The following is a 17792-nucleotide window of genomic DNA, read 5'->3' on the forward strand; positions in this document are numbered from 1 at the left end:
GTCATTTTGTGCTGATCAATGTCACCTAATGATTTGAAAGAGTCTTGTTCCGATCCCTAGCTGTCTTCTCTTTACAGTTTACTTAGTAAATTCAGGAAGTACATGTTACAGTCATAAACTATCAGATTACAGAACTAACAGTTCTCTATACCTGGCCCAAGACATTCCCACTTTGGCTAATACTTAAGTACATTGTATTTTTGTGTGTGTGTGTGAAAAATTTTGGGAATAGAGGTGTTACTTTGAGTTCTTCCCAGTTATTTTTTTCCCCTTAGTTCTTTTTAATGTTTCAAAAACAGACCGACTGGTACATTTGTTTTAAAAAAAAAAAAAAAAAGTCCTGCCTGGCCCGTACGGGGATCGAACCCGCGACCTTGGCGTTATTAGCACCACGCTCTAACCAACTGAGCTAACCGGCCAACTGAAGAAATGTGCTTAGTAAACTCACATTTACTGGAAGTACTCAAGGAAACTCATGCTATAACCATTTAATGAGACATGACAGTGGAATCACAAACTGATCGGTGAACACTTAGGCAAGCTTAAAGGTCAAGCCGCAACTTTGACAAATATAAATCACGGGATTCTAGCGTTTGATTGCCCGTGGGGGCACAAATATGGTGTACATGAAGTAGCGCACACGCCCAGATTTAAAAAAAAAAAAAAAAAAAAAGACGTACTGGAGAGAGTAGAGTGCTCAGTGGTAAAAAGGCGCACTTGCTTACAAAAAAAATGCAAGACGCCGGAAAATGCACGGAAAATTGGGCCACAGAGAACGAATGGATAGACATTCCGTGTAGTAAGGTAGGGTCCCATTGAAGAGTTCTACAGGTATGGGTAGTGTTTTAGTTAAGGTTCAACAGGCAGGCAGGCTCAGCAGGGGACATCTACCAGAAGCCCTGATGCCCTTGATGAAGTTGAGGAAACACCACATGCGATTTGAATTCAGGACCCACACAGTTTACTAGGTAACCAATGCTTTCAACATCTAAGCCAGGGCGCTCAAATGAGCTGTAGGATATTCACTTCTTAGGTCAATTCCATGATAGATAAGCGACAAGGTTTCTGTGATTTTGGAGAGTGTTGGAAAATGTGGCAAAAGCTATAAACGAAAGCTCTGGGAAGAGAAAGAAATGTACTGACAATAAACATAGGTAAATTAGAAGTCAAATTTATCTTGGAATTACAAAATCGAACGCAGAACTTAGCGACCTTATTACGACGAGGATGGGATTCGAACCCACGCGTGCAGAGCACAATGGATTAGCAGTCCATCGCCTTAACCACTCGGCCACCTCGTCTACAAGGAACTCGTGTGCGTTCTCTTCCCTGGGACCTAAGCTCCCGCTCTTGCTGGCGCGGCTGCGGTGCAGGGAAGGCTGCGATTCCCGGACTTGGTTCTTCACTGTAAAGAAAAAAAATTACGGCGCTCCTTGTGGCGTAAATCCAACAATCCAACAATCCTTTGGTGTGTGCAATCGCGCTTCCCTTTTCCCGCTAGGCTGAGGGGTCCCAAGATGCGCCTGTTCCGGGAGCCAAGCTCTTCTCCCAGAATTACCTGGATCCTCCGCAAAAATAATCTGAAAGATCATTGGGCTGGCGTGACGGGGCAGCTTCAGGATTCCGTGCTTCTTGGAGCATTGAGGATAAAGGAGAAGGGAAATTATAGGGAATTTAAAAAGCAAATTTAAAACTATTCTTAAAAGAACTGACCCCGACGTGATTTGAACACGCAACCTTCTGATCTGGAGTCAGACGCGCTGCCGTTGCGCCACGAGGCCGGCCGGCCGCAGTTGAGGCGAGATCCCCTCATGACTACCGTACGAGGATCCAAACGATTTCCTGTGCCTGCTTCGTGCTTTTCGTTGAATGGTTTCTCTCACACTGCCCCCCTGCGTTCTACCCGAGACTAGGTGGAAAACGTTCCATGGACCTCTTCTCTTACCCCAAGGCAACCATTGGTCTGAGTCATAAACATCTCCGCCCCCCCCCATCCACTTTCCCAGGTGAAACAGATCTGGTAAGTTCTAAAGGATTCCCATCCTGGAAGAGGTGTCATTTGGTAGTGGCACACACCTGTCATCACATCACTGTGGAGGCGGAGGCAAGAGGATCAGAAGGGACATGAAGTTTGATGACAGCCATTATGAGTCTCTGTATCAAACAAAACAAGAGAAGGCCCTAAGGAGAGAGGGAGCAGCAGCCCAGATACTGCTAGGCCTGGCCTTCACTGAGTTCGTCACCCTCCTCGGTCTGTCGAATTCATTCACTTGACTGTCATTTTTTCCCAGCCAACGGCACTTCCCATAACTCCAAGGTAAACAGGGAGTCTCTTCTCTCTCCCCCACATCCCTTTCCAGTCCAATCCAGTCCAGTCCATACCCTTAGGAATTCTCGCGTCAGTGCCATTCCCCATCCCCCATTCTCATTGCCATCCTCCCTCAACCTCCCTTGCTTGTTTATTGAATCAGACTCTTCTATGATATTTGCTCCAGAATTTTCTAAATGCAAACGATTCCATTACTCATTATCTTATAATCAAAGGCTCTGTGCCTTCCGGGCTAAGTCCTACGTTCTTGGAAAGTCCTACATTCTTGGAAGGACCCATAAAGTCAAGTTAAATTGTTAATGCATGTGGGTTCTTCATAAACAGACTTTGATTTTTTTTTCTTTTTTTTAAGGTAGGGGCTCACTCAAGCTCAGGCTGACCTGGAATTCACTACATAATCTCAGGTTGTCCTCGAACTCACAGTGATCCTCCTATCTGTCTCCCAAGGGCTGGGATTAAAGGCATGCGCCACCACACCCGGCTATTTATTATTTAGTTTAAAGATAGGGTCTCACTAAAGGCTCGCCTTGAACTTACTCTGTAGCTCAGGTGACTGAAAACTGAATTTTTCCACCTCAGCCTCTCCATCAGTGCTGTGACAATGTGAACTTTGAGCCAAAGTGCACCTTCAGGTTCTTTCAAATCTCATTTCTTTCCTTTTAATTTAATTTGTATTTATTTGCCAGAAGAGAGAGAGAATGAGAATAAATGTACCAGGATGCATCACTTTCTGCATTTGGGTTTATGTGGGCTGAGGAATTTAACTTAGGCTGTCAGGCTTTGCAAGCAACCTCCTCTTGACTACGAAACCATCTCCCTATTTGATGACTTTTTTTTTCTTTTCATTTTTTTTGTTGTTCCAGGCTGACACAGAATTCATCATATAGTCTTAGGGTGGCCTCAAACTCATCCATCCTTCTACTACTGCCTCCTGAGTGCTGGTATTAAAGGTGTGTATCACAATGCCCACCTCAATGACATTTTTTAAATGCAGTTGCTCAGTTCCACTAGCTATCTTATAAGGTTCGGCATCTACCTGGAGCTAGCTGGCTGCCATAATGAAAAAGGTAATTTGTAAATCTTCCATCATCACAGAAAGCTGTTGGATGGTGCTGATCCAGAAACTGAAAGCTGATAGAGGATTTCATGCTGTTGCCATCAGTTTTGTGTGTGTCTGTAAGTGTGTCTGTGTGTGTGTGTGTGTGTGTGTGTGTGTGTATGTGTGTTTTGAGATAGGGCCTCCCTCTAGGCCAGGCTGATCTGTAATTCATTATGTAGTCACAGGCTGGCCTTAAACTCTTGGTGATCCTCCTACTCCTACTTCTGCCTCCCAAATGCTGGAATTAAAGGTGTGCACTACCACGTCAGGCAAGGGCCTGGTTTTAAAAGTTCATTTAGGGCCGGCCATAGTGGCACAGGCCTGTAATTCCCTGCACTCAGGAGGTTGAGGTAGGAGGATCATGTGAGTTCAAGGCCAGCCTGAGACTACATAGTGAATTCTACATCTACAATAGCCTGGGCTAGAGTGAGACCCAACCTTAAAAAAAAACAAACAGGGCTGGAGAGATGGCTTAGCGGTTAAGCGCTTGCCTGTGAAGCCTAAGCACCGCGGTTCGAGGCTCGGCTCCCCAGGTCCCATGTTAGCCAGATGCACAAGGGGGCGCACACGTCTGGAGTTTGTTTGCAGAGGCTGGAAGCCCTGGCACGCCCATTCTCTCAATCTCTCCCTCTATCTGTCTTTCTCTCTGTGCCTGTCGCTCTCAAATAAATAAATAAAAAATTTAAAAATAAATAAAAATAAATAAAAAAAAACAAAAAACAAACAAACCTGAATTCAGTAAGAATTATGGACTGAATAAAATATTTAAAAAAAAAAGAATTATGGACTGTCAGGTTTGGCCTATGAGGGTGAGAAAGAGCTTTGCCAGGACTGGGCTAGAAGCAGTTTGTGTGAGAGGCTTGCTGTTATGCCTGTGTCCTGAGAACTTGTGCAGGGTTGCACAAGTAATGGACTGGTGACTGTAGAGGGATATGGCACAGAAATAAAATCTTTGGGCTGAGACTTCTGCCCATTCAGCTGCAATTGTATGAGAGGTTACAACAATTGAGATTGGGCCAGCTGACATGCATTGTTTTGGGAGAGCGGTGATGAAGATGGTGTCCAACATATATTCCTTTTTGTGCTAAAAAAAAAAAAGTTCTTTTATCATTCATACAAATGTGAGACTATATAAGTAGCCATTTGGAAGACACCTGGTCACCAAAAGTATCTCCTATGGCCACAGATGGTTTTAAAACTCAGAAAGGGCTTTTCTAGTAGGCTTCCACTAACCCAAGTTGTGGAAAATGACAGGACAGAACTACAATGTCCACTCAGCTTTTACTACAAAACATGAAGTGTAACCGCCTGGTTTTTTACTAGCCAATAGTTTCCCCAAGCTGGAAGTCTACTATAAGCAGAATGCCCCAAACCTTCATATAATAGAACCCAAATCCCACAGCCTCAACATCTGGGCCTTCTTTCTCTTCTAAATATTTCTCATGTGGGTATGATGGCACATTCCTGTAATTCCAGCCCTGGAGAAGCTGAGACAGAAAAGCTGCTGTGAAGATGGAAGTGAGCTATATCCTGTCAGGTCTTGAGGTCACAGGAAAAAACATGGTCAGATTTGCATTCTGGTTACAACATGTAGAATGTATTTTTCTTTTTCTTTTGTTTTGTTTTTCGAGGTAGGGTCTCACTCTAGCCCAGGATGACCTGAAATTCACTATGGAGTCTCAGGGTGGCCTCGAACTCACGGCAATCCGCCTACCTCTGCCTCCCGAGTGCCGGAATTAAAGGCGTGTGCCACCACGCCCGGCTTAGAATGGATTTTTTATTTTTATTTATTTATTTTTTAAATTTTTATAAACATTTTCCATGATTATAAAATATATCCCATGGTAATTCCCTCCCTCCCCACCTCCACACTTTCCCATTTGAAATTCCATTTTCCATCATATTACCTCCCATTTCAATCATTGTAATTACATATATACATTTCAACCTACTAAGTATCCTCCTCCCTTCCTTTCTCCACCCTTTATGTCTCCTTTTTAACTTACTGGCCTCTGCTACTAAGTATTTTCATTCTCACGCAGAAGCCCAGTCATCTGTAGCTAGGATCCACATATGAGAGAGAACATGTGGCGCTTGGCTTTCTGGGCCTGGGTTACCTGACTTAGTATAATACTTTCCAGGTCCATCCATTTTTCTGCAAATTTCATAACTTCATTTTTCTTTACCGCTGAGTAGAACTCCATTGTATAAATGTGCCACATCTTCATTATCCACTCATCTGTTGAGGGACATCTAGGCTGGTTTCACTTCCCAGCTATTATAAATTGAGCAGCAATAAACATGGTTGAGCACGTACTTCTAAGGAAATGAGATGAGTCCTTTGGATATATGCCTAGGAGTGTTATAGCTGGGTCATATGGTAGATCAATCTCTAGCTGTTTTAGGACCTCCACACTGTTTTCCACAATGGCTGGACCAGATTGCATTCCCACCAGCAGTGCAGAAGGGTTCCTTTTTTTCCACATCCCCGCCAACATTTATGATTATTTGTTTTCATGATGGTGGCCAATCTGACAGGAGTGAGATGGAATCTCAATGTAGTTTTAATCTGCATTTCCCTGATGACTAGTGACGTAGAAGATTTTTTTAGATGCTTATATGCCGTTCGTATTTCTTCCTTTGAGAACTCTCTATTTAGCTCCATAGCCCATTTTTTGATTGGCTTGTTTGATTCCTTATTATTTAACTTTTTGAGTTCTTTGTATATCCTAGATATTAATCCTCTATCAGATATATAGCTGGCGAAGATTTTTTCCCGTTCTGTAGGTTGCCTCTTTGCTTTTTTCACTGTGTCCTTTGCGGTGCAAAATCTTTGTAATTTCATTAAGTCCCAGTGGTTAATCTGTGGTTTTTATTGCCTGAGCAATTGGGGTTGTATTCAGAAAGTCTTTGCCAAGACCAATATGTTGAAGGGTTTCCCCTACTTTTTCCTCTAGCAGTTTCAGAGTTTCCGGTCTGATGTTAAGGTCTTTAATCCATTTGGACTTAATTCTTGTGCATGGCGAGAGAGAAGAATCTATTTTCATCCTTCTGCAGATATTTATCCAGTTTTCAAAACACCATTTGCTGAAGAGGCTGTCTCTTCTCCAATGAGTATTTTTGCATTTTTATCGAATATCAGGTGGCTATAGCTAATGGGTTCACATCTGGGTCCTCTATTCTGTTCCACTGATCTAGATGTCTGTTTTTGTGCCATACCGTGCTCTTTTTGTTACTATGGCTCTGTAGTTTAGGTTAAAATCAGGTATGGTGATACCACCAGCCTCTTTTTTTGTTGCTCAGTATTATTTTAGATATTCGAGGTTTTTTGTGATTCCAAATGAATTTTTGGATTGTTTTTTCTATTTCCATGAAGAAAGCCTTTGGAATTTTGATAGGGATTGCATTAAATGTGTAGATTGCTTTAGGTAAGATTGCCATTTTCACAATATTGATTCTTCCAATCTAGGAACAAGGGATGTTTCTCCACTTTCTAGTGTCTTCTGCAATTTCTCGCTTGAGTGTTTTAAAGTTCTCATTGTAGAGATTCTTTACTTCCTTGGTTAGGTTTATTCCAAGGTACTTTATTTTTTTTGATGCAATTGTGAATGGGAGTGATTCTCTGATTTCATCCTCTGTGTGTTTGTTGTTAGCATATATGAAGGCTACTTATTTCTGTGTATTTATTTTGTATCCTGCTACATTGCTGTAGGTTTTGATCAGCTCTAACAGCTTGCTAGTAGAGTCTTTAGGGTCCTTTATGTATAGAATCATGTCATCTGCAAATAATGATAACTTGATTTCTTCCTTTCCAATTTGTATCCCTTTTATGTGTGTCTCTTGCCTTATTGCTATGGCTAAGACTTCCAAAACTATATTAAATAAAAGTGGGGACAGTGGACACCCTTGTCTTGTTCCTGATTTTAGTGGAAAAGCTTCCATTTTTTCCCCATTTAGTAATATGTTGGCTGTAGGCTTGTTATAAATAGCCTTTATTATATTGAGATATGTTCCTTCTATTCCCAGTCTCTGTAGGACTTTTATCATGAAGGGATGTTGGATTTTGTCAAATGCTTTCTCTGCGTCTAATGAGATGATCATGTGATTTTTGTCCTTCAACCCGTTTATGTAATGTATTACATTTATAGATTTGCGTATGTTGAACCATCCCTGCATCTCTGGGATAAAGCCTACTTGGTCAGGGTGAATGATCTTTTTGATATACTCTTGTATTCTGTTTGCCAATATTTTGTTGAGAAGTTTTGCATCTATGTTCATGAGGGAGATTGGTCTGTAATTTTCTTTTTTTGTTCTATCTTTGCCTGGTTTTGGTATCAGGGTCATGCTGGCCTCATAGAAGGAGTTTGGTAGAATTCCTTCTTTTTCTATTTCCTGGAAAAGCTTAAGAAGCAATGGTATTAGCTCTTCCGTAAAAGTCTGGTAAAATTCAGCAGTGAATCCATCCGGGCCTGGGCTTATTTTAGTTGGGAGATTATTGATAACTGCTCGGATCTCCATGTTTGTTATAGGTCTATTTAAGTGATTAATCTCATTTTGATTTAATTTAGGTAGGTCATATAGATCAAGGAAATCATCCATTTCTTTCAGATTTTCATACTTTGTGGAGTATATGCTTTTATAGTATGTCCCTATGATTTTTTGAATTTTTCTGGAATCTGTTGTGATGTTACCTTGTTCATCTCTGATTTTATTAATTTGTGTCTCTTCTCTCGGTCAGATTTGCTAAGGGTTTATCAATCTTGTTTATCCTTTCAAAAAACCAACTCTTTGTTTCATTAATTCTTTGGATTGTTCTTTTTGTTTCTATTTCATTAATTTCTGCCCTAATCTTTATTATTTCTTCCCGTCTACTGATTTTTGGTTTGCCTTGTTCTTCTTTTTCCAAGGCTTTAAGGTGAAGCATTAGGTCGTTTACTTGCGACCTTTCTAATTCCTTAATATAGGCACTTAAGGCTATAAATTTACCTCTTAGAACTGCCTTCATTGTGTCGCAGGGATTTTGGTATGTTGTGTTCTCATTATCACTTGACTCTATAAATTTTTTGATTTCCTTTTTGATTTCTTCATTGACCCATTCATCATTTACTAGTGTATTGTTTAGTTTCCGTGATTTTGTGTATGCTCTATAGCCTTTCTTGCTACTGATTTGTAGTTTAATTCCATTGTGGTCAGATAGAATGCAAGGAATTATTTCAATTTTCCTGAATTTGTTAAGATTTGCTTTGTGTCCTAATATATGGTCTATTTTAGAGAATGTTCCATGTGCTGCTGAAAAGAATGTATATTCTGCAGCCTTTGGACGAAATGTCCTATATATATCTGTTAAGTCCATTCCTTCTATGACCTCATTTAGTCCAGATGCCTCTCTGTTTATTCTTTCCCGGGATGACCTTTCAATTGATGAGAGTGGGGTGTTAAAGTCACCCACCACCACTGTGTTTGGTGTTATCTGTGACCTTAGTTCTAATAGTGTTTGTTTGACGAATTTGCGAGCCCCCATGTTAGGTGCATATATGTTTAGGATTGTAATGTCCTCCTATTGGAGTGTGCCCTTAATCAATATAAAGTGACCTTCCTTATCTTTCTTGACTAATGTCGGACTAAAGTCTACCCTGTCTGATATTAGGATAGCAACCCCTGCTTGTTTTCTAGGCCCATTTGCTTGAAACACCATCTTCCAACCTTTCACCCTAAGATAATGTCTATCCTTTGTAGAAAGGTGAGTTTCTTGGAGACAACAAATTGTAGGATCCTGCTTTTTAACCCAGTCTGCAAATCTATGTCTTTTCATTGGGGCATTGAGGCCATTGATATTAAGAGATATTATTGAAAGTTGTGTATTTTTGTTTGCCATTTGTGTGTGTGTGTGTGTGTGTGTTTCTGGTTCTACCTGCGCTCTCTTCTGTTAACTAGTATTTGAGTATTGCTTGTTTTTTCTAGGTTCCTTATATGTGTGCTTTTCCTTTTCTTCAGCTTGGAGGATTCTATCAAGTATTTTCTGTAGAGCTGGTTTTGTCTTCAAATACTCTTTTAACCTGCTTTTGTCATGGAATGTCTTTATTTCTCCATCTATTTGAATGGATAACTTTGCAGGATAAAGTAACCTTGGTTGACAGTTGTTATCTTTCAGAACTTGGAATATATCACTCCAAGCCCTTCTGGCTTTAAAAGTTTGTGTTGAATAATCTGCTGTAATCCTGATGGGCTTGCTTTTGTAGGTAACTTGATTTTTCTCTCTAACTGCTTTCAATATATTTTCTTTGGTGTGTGTGTTTGGAAGTTTGATTATAATATGGCGAGGAGAGGTTCTTTCTGGGTGTTGTCTGGCTGGGGTTCTAAAGGCTTCCTGTATCTGCATTGGCACCTCTTTCCCAATTTGGGGGAAATTTTCTTCTATGATTTTGTTGAAGACGCCTACTATGCCTTTGGATTGGAGTTCTTCTCCTACTATGCCCTGAATTCTTATATTGGATCTTTTCATAGTGTCCCGAATATCTTGAAATTCCCACTCATACTTTTCTATAAGTTTGTCTTTCTCTTTGTTGGACTGCATTAGGTCTGTCACCTGGTCTTCTAGCTTAGATATTCTGTTCTCTCCCTCATCCATCCTACTGGTGAGATTTTCTAGAGTTTTTTATTTCATTAACTGTGTTCTTCATTGCTAGTAATTCTGACTGGTTTTTCTTTATTATTTCTATTTCCTTATTTATGTCTTGTATTGCCTTCTTTATTTCATTAAATTGGTGTCCTGCATCCTCTTTTATTCCTTTGATTTCCTCTTTTATTGTTTTGATGTGTTCTTTGACCTCTTTGAACATATTTATAATTATTCTTTTGAACTTTTTCTCAGGCATTTCCTCTAACTCTTTCTCACTGGAGGACATTTCTGATGCATTAATACTTTTAGGTGGATTTATTTCATCTTGCTTTTTAGTGTTTCTTGTGTTATAATGTATATATTTTTGCATCTTGGATTAAGTTAATGCTTGGATTTTCTAGCTAGCTGTGTATTCTTAGCTGTATCAATTGATTTGATGTAATATATTTTCAGGGTAGGACCTTAAGGTGTTAGGTGTGGCTCTTAAGACTCTCAGAGTATCTACAAAGATGTTCTTAGGGGTTGAGTTTCCCTGCTTTAGGAGTATCCAAGCAGGCTGAGTGGAATAAAATACAGGTAGATTCCCAAATTTTAACTAAACACTGTACACATTCAATCAAAAACAGCCCGAGTATGTATGCAAGAGTAGTTATTATAACGACCAGATCCTCTATCAACAAAGAGGTTAAGATTTCTGGTCTGTTGAGGAATCCAAGTCAGCTTGCGACCAAGTGAGACCCTTCCCTGGTGCAATCCCAGTTACCTTGGATGATTTTGGTCTCAGTCAAGTTGCTGCCTGGGTCGTCGGGCTGCTGTTCTGATTTCTGGAGCTGGGCACTTGCTTTTCCTGCAGGGCAAAATGAGCCTGGCAAGTGTGGTCCTGCAGATCAGCACCCCTGCTGCTGGAACTGCTGCTGCTCAAGCTGCCCCTGCTGGGTCTGTAGTCACTGCTGCTGAAGGTGTTGCTGCTGGATGCACTGCTGCTGCTGCCTCTGCTGCTGCTGTAGCTGCCACTGCTGGAGCCACCACTGCTGCTGAAGCTGCTGCTGCTGTGTCCACTGCCGCTGCTCCCCCTGAAGCTGCTGCTGCAGAGTCTGCCGCTGCTGCCACTCCTGGGTCTGCTGCTTCTGGGGCCGCTGTTACCGGTGCTGGAGCCACTGATGTTGCTGCCGAACTCTGCTCCTGCTTGGGTCCCGCTGTCAGCCCAAGTTGGCATGGACGGGTCCCGGGCCACTGCTCTGTTCTCCGGAGCTGGGCTCAGGCGTTGGGGGAGGGGAGGGAGCCACAGCTGCTCTGGTTCTCTCGCTGCTCCATGTGTTCTTCTACCTCACGGTCTGCTCCTCTGCTGTTCGCTGCCGCTCTCCCCTGGAGAGCGCGGTGTGAGGGGAAGCTCCGGCACCTGGCTTTTCCTGCGGCTGGAGCCGAGCCTGGCGGCTTTCTGGTGCACTGCGGCCGCGGCGGTTGGCGGAGCTGCCGGAGCCGCTTTTCCCGCCTGTGCGGGCTCTGGATGCTCTGGAACTCTTCTACTTCTCCGCTGCCGCTTCAATTTCCTATACACCTCACTTTTTAGTAAAAGTGTGTATTTTGCTGAGTTTTTTTTTTTTGGTCTTTTTTCCCCCTAGGCTTCTTTGGCGTGGTACCTATGCCACCATCTTAACCGGAAGTCAGAATGGATTTTTTTTAATTTTTTTTAATTTTATTTATTTATTTATTTGAGAGTGACAGACACAGAGAGAAAGACAGATAAGAGGGAGAGAGAGAATGGGCGCGCCAGGGCTTCCAGCCTCTGCAAACGAACTCCAGACGCGTGCGCCCCCTTGTGCATCTGGCTAACGTGGGACCTGGGGAACCGAGCCTTGAACCGGGGTCCTTAGGCTTCACAGGCAAGCGCTTAACCGCTAAGCCATCTCTCCAGCCCCAGAATGGATTTTTTAAATGATGTACTTTAAAAAAAAAAATCATTTGACAGAGAAAGAGGGAGGGAGGGAGGGAGGGAGGGAGAGAGAGAGAGAGAGAGAGAGAATGGGCACACCAGGGCCTCCAGCCACTGCAAACAAGCTCCAGATGCATGGCCCCTTGTGCATCTAGCTAATGTGGGTCCTGGAGAATCGAACCTAGGCCTTTAGGTTTGCAGGAAGATGTTTTAACCGTAAGCCATCCCTCCAGCACTAGAATGGCTTTCTAAGTAGAAGGTGAATGAATGAAGACAACATAGAAGGAACAGACAGGGTTTGGATCAGGGGAGAGCCAAGAAGATTGAGTGAAGTAGTAGAATTAACAACAGATATTAATTGGGCTGGGCATGGTGATGCACGCCTTTAATCCCAGTTCTTCGTAGGCAGAGGTAGGAGGATCACTGTGAGTCTGAGGCCAACCTGGAACTACTGAGTTCTAGGTCAGCATGGGCTAAAGTGAAACCCTAACTTGGAAAAAAAAAAAAAAAAAGAGGAGGAGGAGGAGGAAGAAGAGGAGGAGGAAAGCAAGCAAGCAAGCAAGCAAGCAAAGAAAAAAGAAAACCCAGGGCTGGAGAGTGGTTAAGGTGCTTGCCTGCAAAGCCAAAAGACCCAGGTTTGAGTCCCCAGGACCCATGTAAGCCAGCTGCACAAGAGGGCACATGCATCTGGAGTTTATCTGCAGTGCCTGGAGACCCTGGAGTGCCTATTCTCTTTCTCTCCCTCTCTCTCATTGCCTATTTCTCTCTCTCAAATAAGCAAATAAGAACAAAATACATTTAAAACCCAAAACAAAAAATATTTTTTTTTTGAGACATGGTCTCACTCTGTAGGCCTGGTTGGCCCAGCTGATCTCTTAATTGGGAGAACTCCTTAATGTGTCTTTCATGACCTTTGACCAAAATGTTTTCCCTTTGAGCTCCGAATCCAATTTTTTTTTTTTTTTCTTCATGGTAGGGTCTCACTCTGGCCCAGGCTGACCTGGAATTCATTATGTAGTCTCAGGGTGGCCTTGAACTCAGGCGATCCTTCTTACCTCTGCCTCCCGAGTGCTGGGATTAAAGGCATACGCCACCATGCCTGACTTTATTTTTTTTTTAATCCTTGGTTTAGAAAAAGAAAATCCATTTATTGCCTTGGGAGAAAGACATTCCCACTTATTTTTGGCCAAATTCCTTAAAACAAAATTTAAGAATAAACTGGGAGTGGTGGCCTGTTTTTAATCCCAGCACTCTGGAGCCTGAAGTAGGTAGGAAGAACTCCATACCAGGTCAGCCTGGGCTATTGTGAGACCCTATCTTGAAAAAAAAAGAAAAAACCCAAAATTTAAGTACAAATGGCCCATTTTTATAACCTTCCTTTTTCTTCTTCTTCTTTTTTTTTTTTTTTCGAGGTAGGGTCTTACTCTAGCCTAGGCTGACCTGGAACTCAGTATGTAGTCTCAGGGTAGCCTCAAACTCACGGCGATCCTCCTAGCTCTGCCTCCCAAAGCTGGGATTAAAGGCGTTTGAGTTTTGTATTCCTAGACTATAAACTGGAAAGAGGACGGGAATTTTGTCTTATCTTATCAACGTACTCTGGGAGGTGCCTGGCACTTAGTCAATAAACATTTGAACGAATGAAATTAGAATTGCTTTGGGGTTTTGTTATTTAGATGGACGTGAATACACAGAGAAAGTGAATGGGCCGGAGGCTGTTCTAACGGAAAATGGGGCTAGAATATCCCTTGAGGACAGGACCTGTGAGCCTTGAACGTGGTGGGAACTTTCTGATGTAAAATTTCATATTCCATTTGAAGTCCAAAGTCAGTGAGACCAGTCTGGTTCTTGGTGTGCAACTGGCAAGTATCAGGACAAGCATCTCAAAGTGATCATGAAATCCCTGCGGGGTTAGCCTCCTCCCAGGGATGGAGACGAATCTGGGATTCGAATCTGTCTCCACTCTCCATCCGTTGGCCCCAGAAGACCACTCCATTCCGGAAACTCATCCAGATTCTAGTTCCAGGGGCTGGCACTTATCTGCAATCGGCAAATCTTTTTAGACTGAAACAAGGAAGGAAGGAAGGAAGGTTTTGTTTTGGGGTACCCTTGACAAACGGGACTTCGTCCAGCTTCTGCACATTCCTTCCCTTGCTGTTCTCCCCCGGCTCAGGGCAGAGGAGGCGACCGCGAGCTGCGGCCCCGCACGCGGCCCTCGGTTCCGAAAGGGGGCTCCGCCCGCGCCTAGCCCACACCACTAGGAGAGGCTCCCCCCTTCCCCTCCAGGAGTCCGGAAGCAGCTCGGCAGCTTCTACTCTCGCGAGACTTTCAGAGACCCTGTGCGTGGCGCCCGCCTACCGTTACCAAGGCAACAGGGCGCGCCCGGGCGCGCGGGAAGGAGGCTTAAGGTGTATTTGCTTGCTTGCTTGCAAGGGAGACTGTTCTGGGTGGTTCTTCTGTTCCCAAAGGCCATGGGCAATATCTCGGGGCTCGTGCCATCTCGGTTCTTGACGCTCCTGGCCCATCTGGTGGTCGTCATCACCTTATTCTGGTCCCGGGTAAGGCGCTTTCTTGGGTGCTCCTTCGGTCCCCGTTCCCACCTTGGAGTGGCTCCAGTTCAGCCTACCCTTCCCCAGGCCTTACTGCTTTGGTAGCTCCCCCCGCCCCGCATACGCCCCACTTTCCTTGCCCTCTTTTCTGCCCGGTTCTCCAGGAGAGCAACGTCCAGGCTTGCCTGCCTCTCAGGTTCACTCCCGAAGAGTATGAGAAACAGGACATCCAGTGAGCTCTTGGGTCGGGGTGAACAAAGACGAGGTGGTGGGAGTGGGGGGGGGGTTCTTCGAAGAATTCCAGACACCCCGATCCAAACCCTTTCGTCTGCAGGCTGGTGGCAGCTCTCTGTCTCACCCTGGGCCTCTTTGCTGTGGAGCTGGCTGGTTTCTTCTCAGGAGTTTCCATGTTCAACAGCACCCAGAGCCTCCTCTGTATCCTTTGTGACTGCTCAGCAGTCCCGCACGGCTCATTTCCGTCATGACTCCTTTCAGCTACCCCGTTAAGGCCTTTGGCACAATAGCCTTGCTCTAGTCACGACACCGAATCTCTCCAGATGAGAGGGTCTTAGGCAGTGTGGGGGACTTAACATTTATTAAGCTCTGCTGTGGACCAGGTACTGGAGTTCCCCACGTGGGTGTAAAACTGCTCCCCCTCTCTGGAGGGAGAGACAGACACACGGACGTACATCTGTAAACCAGTGTGACAAACGCTATGCTATAATACTCAGAACTCAGAAGAGACCAAGAAAATGAGGTCCATGGGCAGGCTGTTGATGGAGAACCAGGGCGCTGGAGGACTGCAAATCTGTCATTGTTCCTGTGTGGCCTAGGGTAGGTGTGAGGTGTGGAGCTTATCTCACCTGAAAGTGTGCAGTTGCCCCTAAATGTTGTGGTGGGGGTCCTTTCTAGGTAAGCGCAGCTCTGGCCTCTGTTCACCCAACTGTCTTCAAATTCAGAAAGGCATGGCTGCCGACTGTGACCCTTACAGTATGGGGAGGGAGCAAAAGATGAACCCAAGTTCAAATGCCAGCCCCTGTACTCGTGGATCCAAAGACTTTTCCTTGACGCTGGTGCGCTTCCAAGCTATTGCGGCTCACTGTAGTGCATCCGTGGCCTTATCCTTCTTCATATTCGAGCGTTGGGAGTGTACCACGTACTGGTACATTTTTGCCTTCTGCAGGTGCGGTAGACCCAATATTTGAGAATGTGGGTGGGTGGTTTGTCTTAGTCTGGTTCCTACCCAGACCATTCCTGTATGAGTAAGGTACCGTAATCTTTTGAAATTTCATACCCACCTCCAAGCCCACTCCCCTGCTATTCCGGCGTGGAGTCTGGTTTGGAGGTTTGGGTATTTGTATTGGAAAGGGCCCTGAACCCATCCTTCTGCCTTCTCCAGCGCCCTTCCAGCTATCACTGAAACAGCACTATTCGTCGCTGTCTTTGGGCTGAAAAAGAAACCTTTCTGATCCATCAAGATGAGAACGTGGGGACGAAGACTGGAGAAGCAGCGACCCGCCTACCGTTCCAGGAAGAAGGAAGGATTAATCGGCTTCAGTTGTTTTCTCCTTATCCCTCCCAACTACTTCTGTAGAGAATGGCAGAGTTGGGACAATCTCTCGAATCGGAGATTAGTATCTTATGTAAAAATTTGTAATGAAATATATTTTATAGTAAGAGCAAGACTTGATACAATTTTTTTCTGAAGACAGTTTTGTGAACCAAACTGGCTGTTTTCCGACCCTACATACTGAAACAACAGGCGGCGCTTCTATTTTGATTTTTGCGGTAGACGGGAGCGGAAGGGAGTGGGCGGGGATATGTAAAGTAGTGCATATGATTAGCCCCAGCGCTTAAGTGAGCGGAGCATTCTGGGAGAGATTTGTTTTTGTCTTTTTGGTAGCGGAATAGAAAAATATCATTTTTAAAAGGTTTGCCAATGAGGATGCACTAGGATTTGAAGGTCCCTAAATCACTGAGTTGCTCACACTAAGATGATGTATTCTCATCCTATCTTTCAGAGGAAACGTCATCACTGAATGCGCAATGGCCGGCTTGCATATTTATCGTCAGGTGGGATAATCCTTACCTGTTCCTCCTTTCGGAGGGCAGAAAGAACGTGATGATTGGAGATCGCATGATTCGTGATTAACGTCTCTGCGTAATCAGGACTTGCAACACCCTGATTGCTCCTATCTGATTCTTCCTGACGATCATGCTTTATGTCAACATTAGTATGTGCATGCTTTAGAGTGGTCTGCATGACTGTTCTTTGTCTTTTTTTATTTGAGCTGGTTTCCATTATCTTTTAAGAGGTAGTTTTAGGTTTTGATGAGGTGACTGTATGTGCTATTGAAGCTTTGTGAAGTCCCTAAGTATTTGTCCGGGTGGATCTATTCCTGACTTCTTTGATGATATATGTCCTAGCCAGAATCTACCAAAACAGTCCTTAGTCTACTGCTTCCTGCCAGTGACGGGAAATAAATATGTTCAAGTTATTAGGTAGAGGTAGGAGGATCGCTATGAGCTCAAGGTCACCCTGAGACAATTCCATGTCAGCTTGGGCTAGAGTGAAACCCTACCTTAAAAAAAAAAGTTATTAAAGGACTATTAGGCATTATACAAACACAGGTAGAGGAATTCCAGGTTCAGTATAGGTTGGAAAGTTTCCAGCCTGAACAGTGTGACCTAAACCGTTCCAAACATGCAAAAATGTGGGAGCTGCTGTCTGATGATGAGACACATACAAGCTTTTCCTCTGGCTGAATACTTGAGTCCTTAGTGTATGCAGCATGGCTAAACATGGTCAGTATTAAAAATTAAGTGATAGAGCCAGGCAGTGGTGGCACATGCCTTTAATCCTAGCATGCAGGAGGAAGAAGTAGCCCCGCCGCCCCCCCAGACTACATAGTGAATTCGAAGTTAACCTGGGCTAGAGCGAGACCCAACCTTGAAAAACCACACACACATACACACACACACCCACAAATATTGAGCTGGAGAGATGGCCCAGGGGTAACATTCCCCAGTACCCATGTGAAGCCAGATGCACAAGGTGGCACATGTGTCTGGAGTTCATTTGCAGTGGCTAGAGGCCTTAACAAGCCCATTCTCATTCTCTCTCTTAAATAAATAAATAAAAATTAAAAAAATTTAAATGATGGGCTGAAGAGATGGCCTGCAATACCTAACAGCCCAGGTTTGATGCCCAATACCCATGTACAGCCAGTTGTGCACAACGAAGTGTATGCAACAGCAGCCTAAGG

The 17792-nt window shown here is 43.8% G+C and overlaps 1 protein-coding gene and 4 non-coding genes across 5 annotated transcripts; 2 read left to right on the forward strand and 3 right to left on the reverse strand.

Moving 5' to 3' along the window:
- Window positions 1-345: 345 nt before the first annotated feature.
- On the reverse strand, window positions 346-419 carry Trnai-aau. The gene has a single exon. It is a non-coding gene; the product is annotated as a tRNA-Ile (tRNA).
- Window positions 420-1219: 800 nt separating this feature from the next.
- Window positions 1220-1301, reverse strand: Trnas-gcu. The gene has a single exon. It is a non-coding gene; the product is annotated as a tRNA-Ser (tRNA).
- Window positions 1302-1709: 408 nt separating this feature from the next.
- Trnaw-cca lies at window positions 1710-1781 on the reverse strand. Its single transcript has one exon. It is a non-coding gene; the product is annotated as a tRNA-Trp (tRNA).
- Window positions 1782-14358: 12577 nt separating this feature from the next.
- Window positions 14359-16744, forward strand: Tmem107 (transmembrane protein 107). Its single transcript, XM_004663158.2, has 5 exons — window positions 14359-14535; window positions 14691-14758; window positions 14861-14961; window positions 15613-15709; window positions 15926-16744. The coding sequence occupies exons 1-5, from the start codon at window positions 14449-14451 to the stop codon at window positions 15993-15995; spliced, it is 423 nt and encodes a 140-aa protein (XP_004663215.1). The 5' UTR covers window positions 14359-14448; the 3' UTR covers window positions 15996-16744.
- Window positions 16593-16727, forward strand: LOC123453896. Its single transcript, XR_006633068.1, has one exon. It is a non-coding gene; the product is annotated as a U8 small nucleolar RNA (small nucleolar RNA).
- Window positions 16745-17792: the final 1048 nt, after the last annotated feature.

The sequence above is a fragment of the Jaculus jaculus genome, chromosome 12, assembly GCF_020740685.1.
Source record: "Jaculus jaculus isolate mJacJac1 chromosome 12, mJacJac1.mat.Y.cur, whole genome shotgun sequence".
Taxonomy (NCBI): domain Eukaryota; kingdom Metazoa; phylum Chordata; class Mammalia; order Rodentia; family Dipodidae; genus Jaculus; species Jaculus jaculus.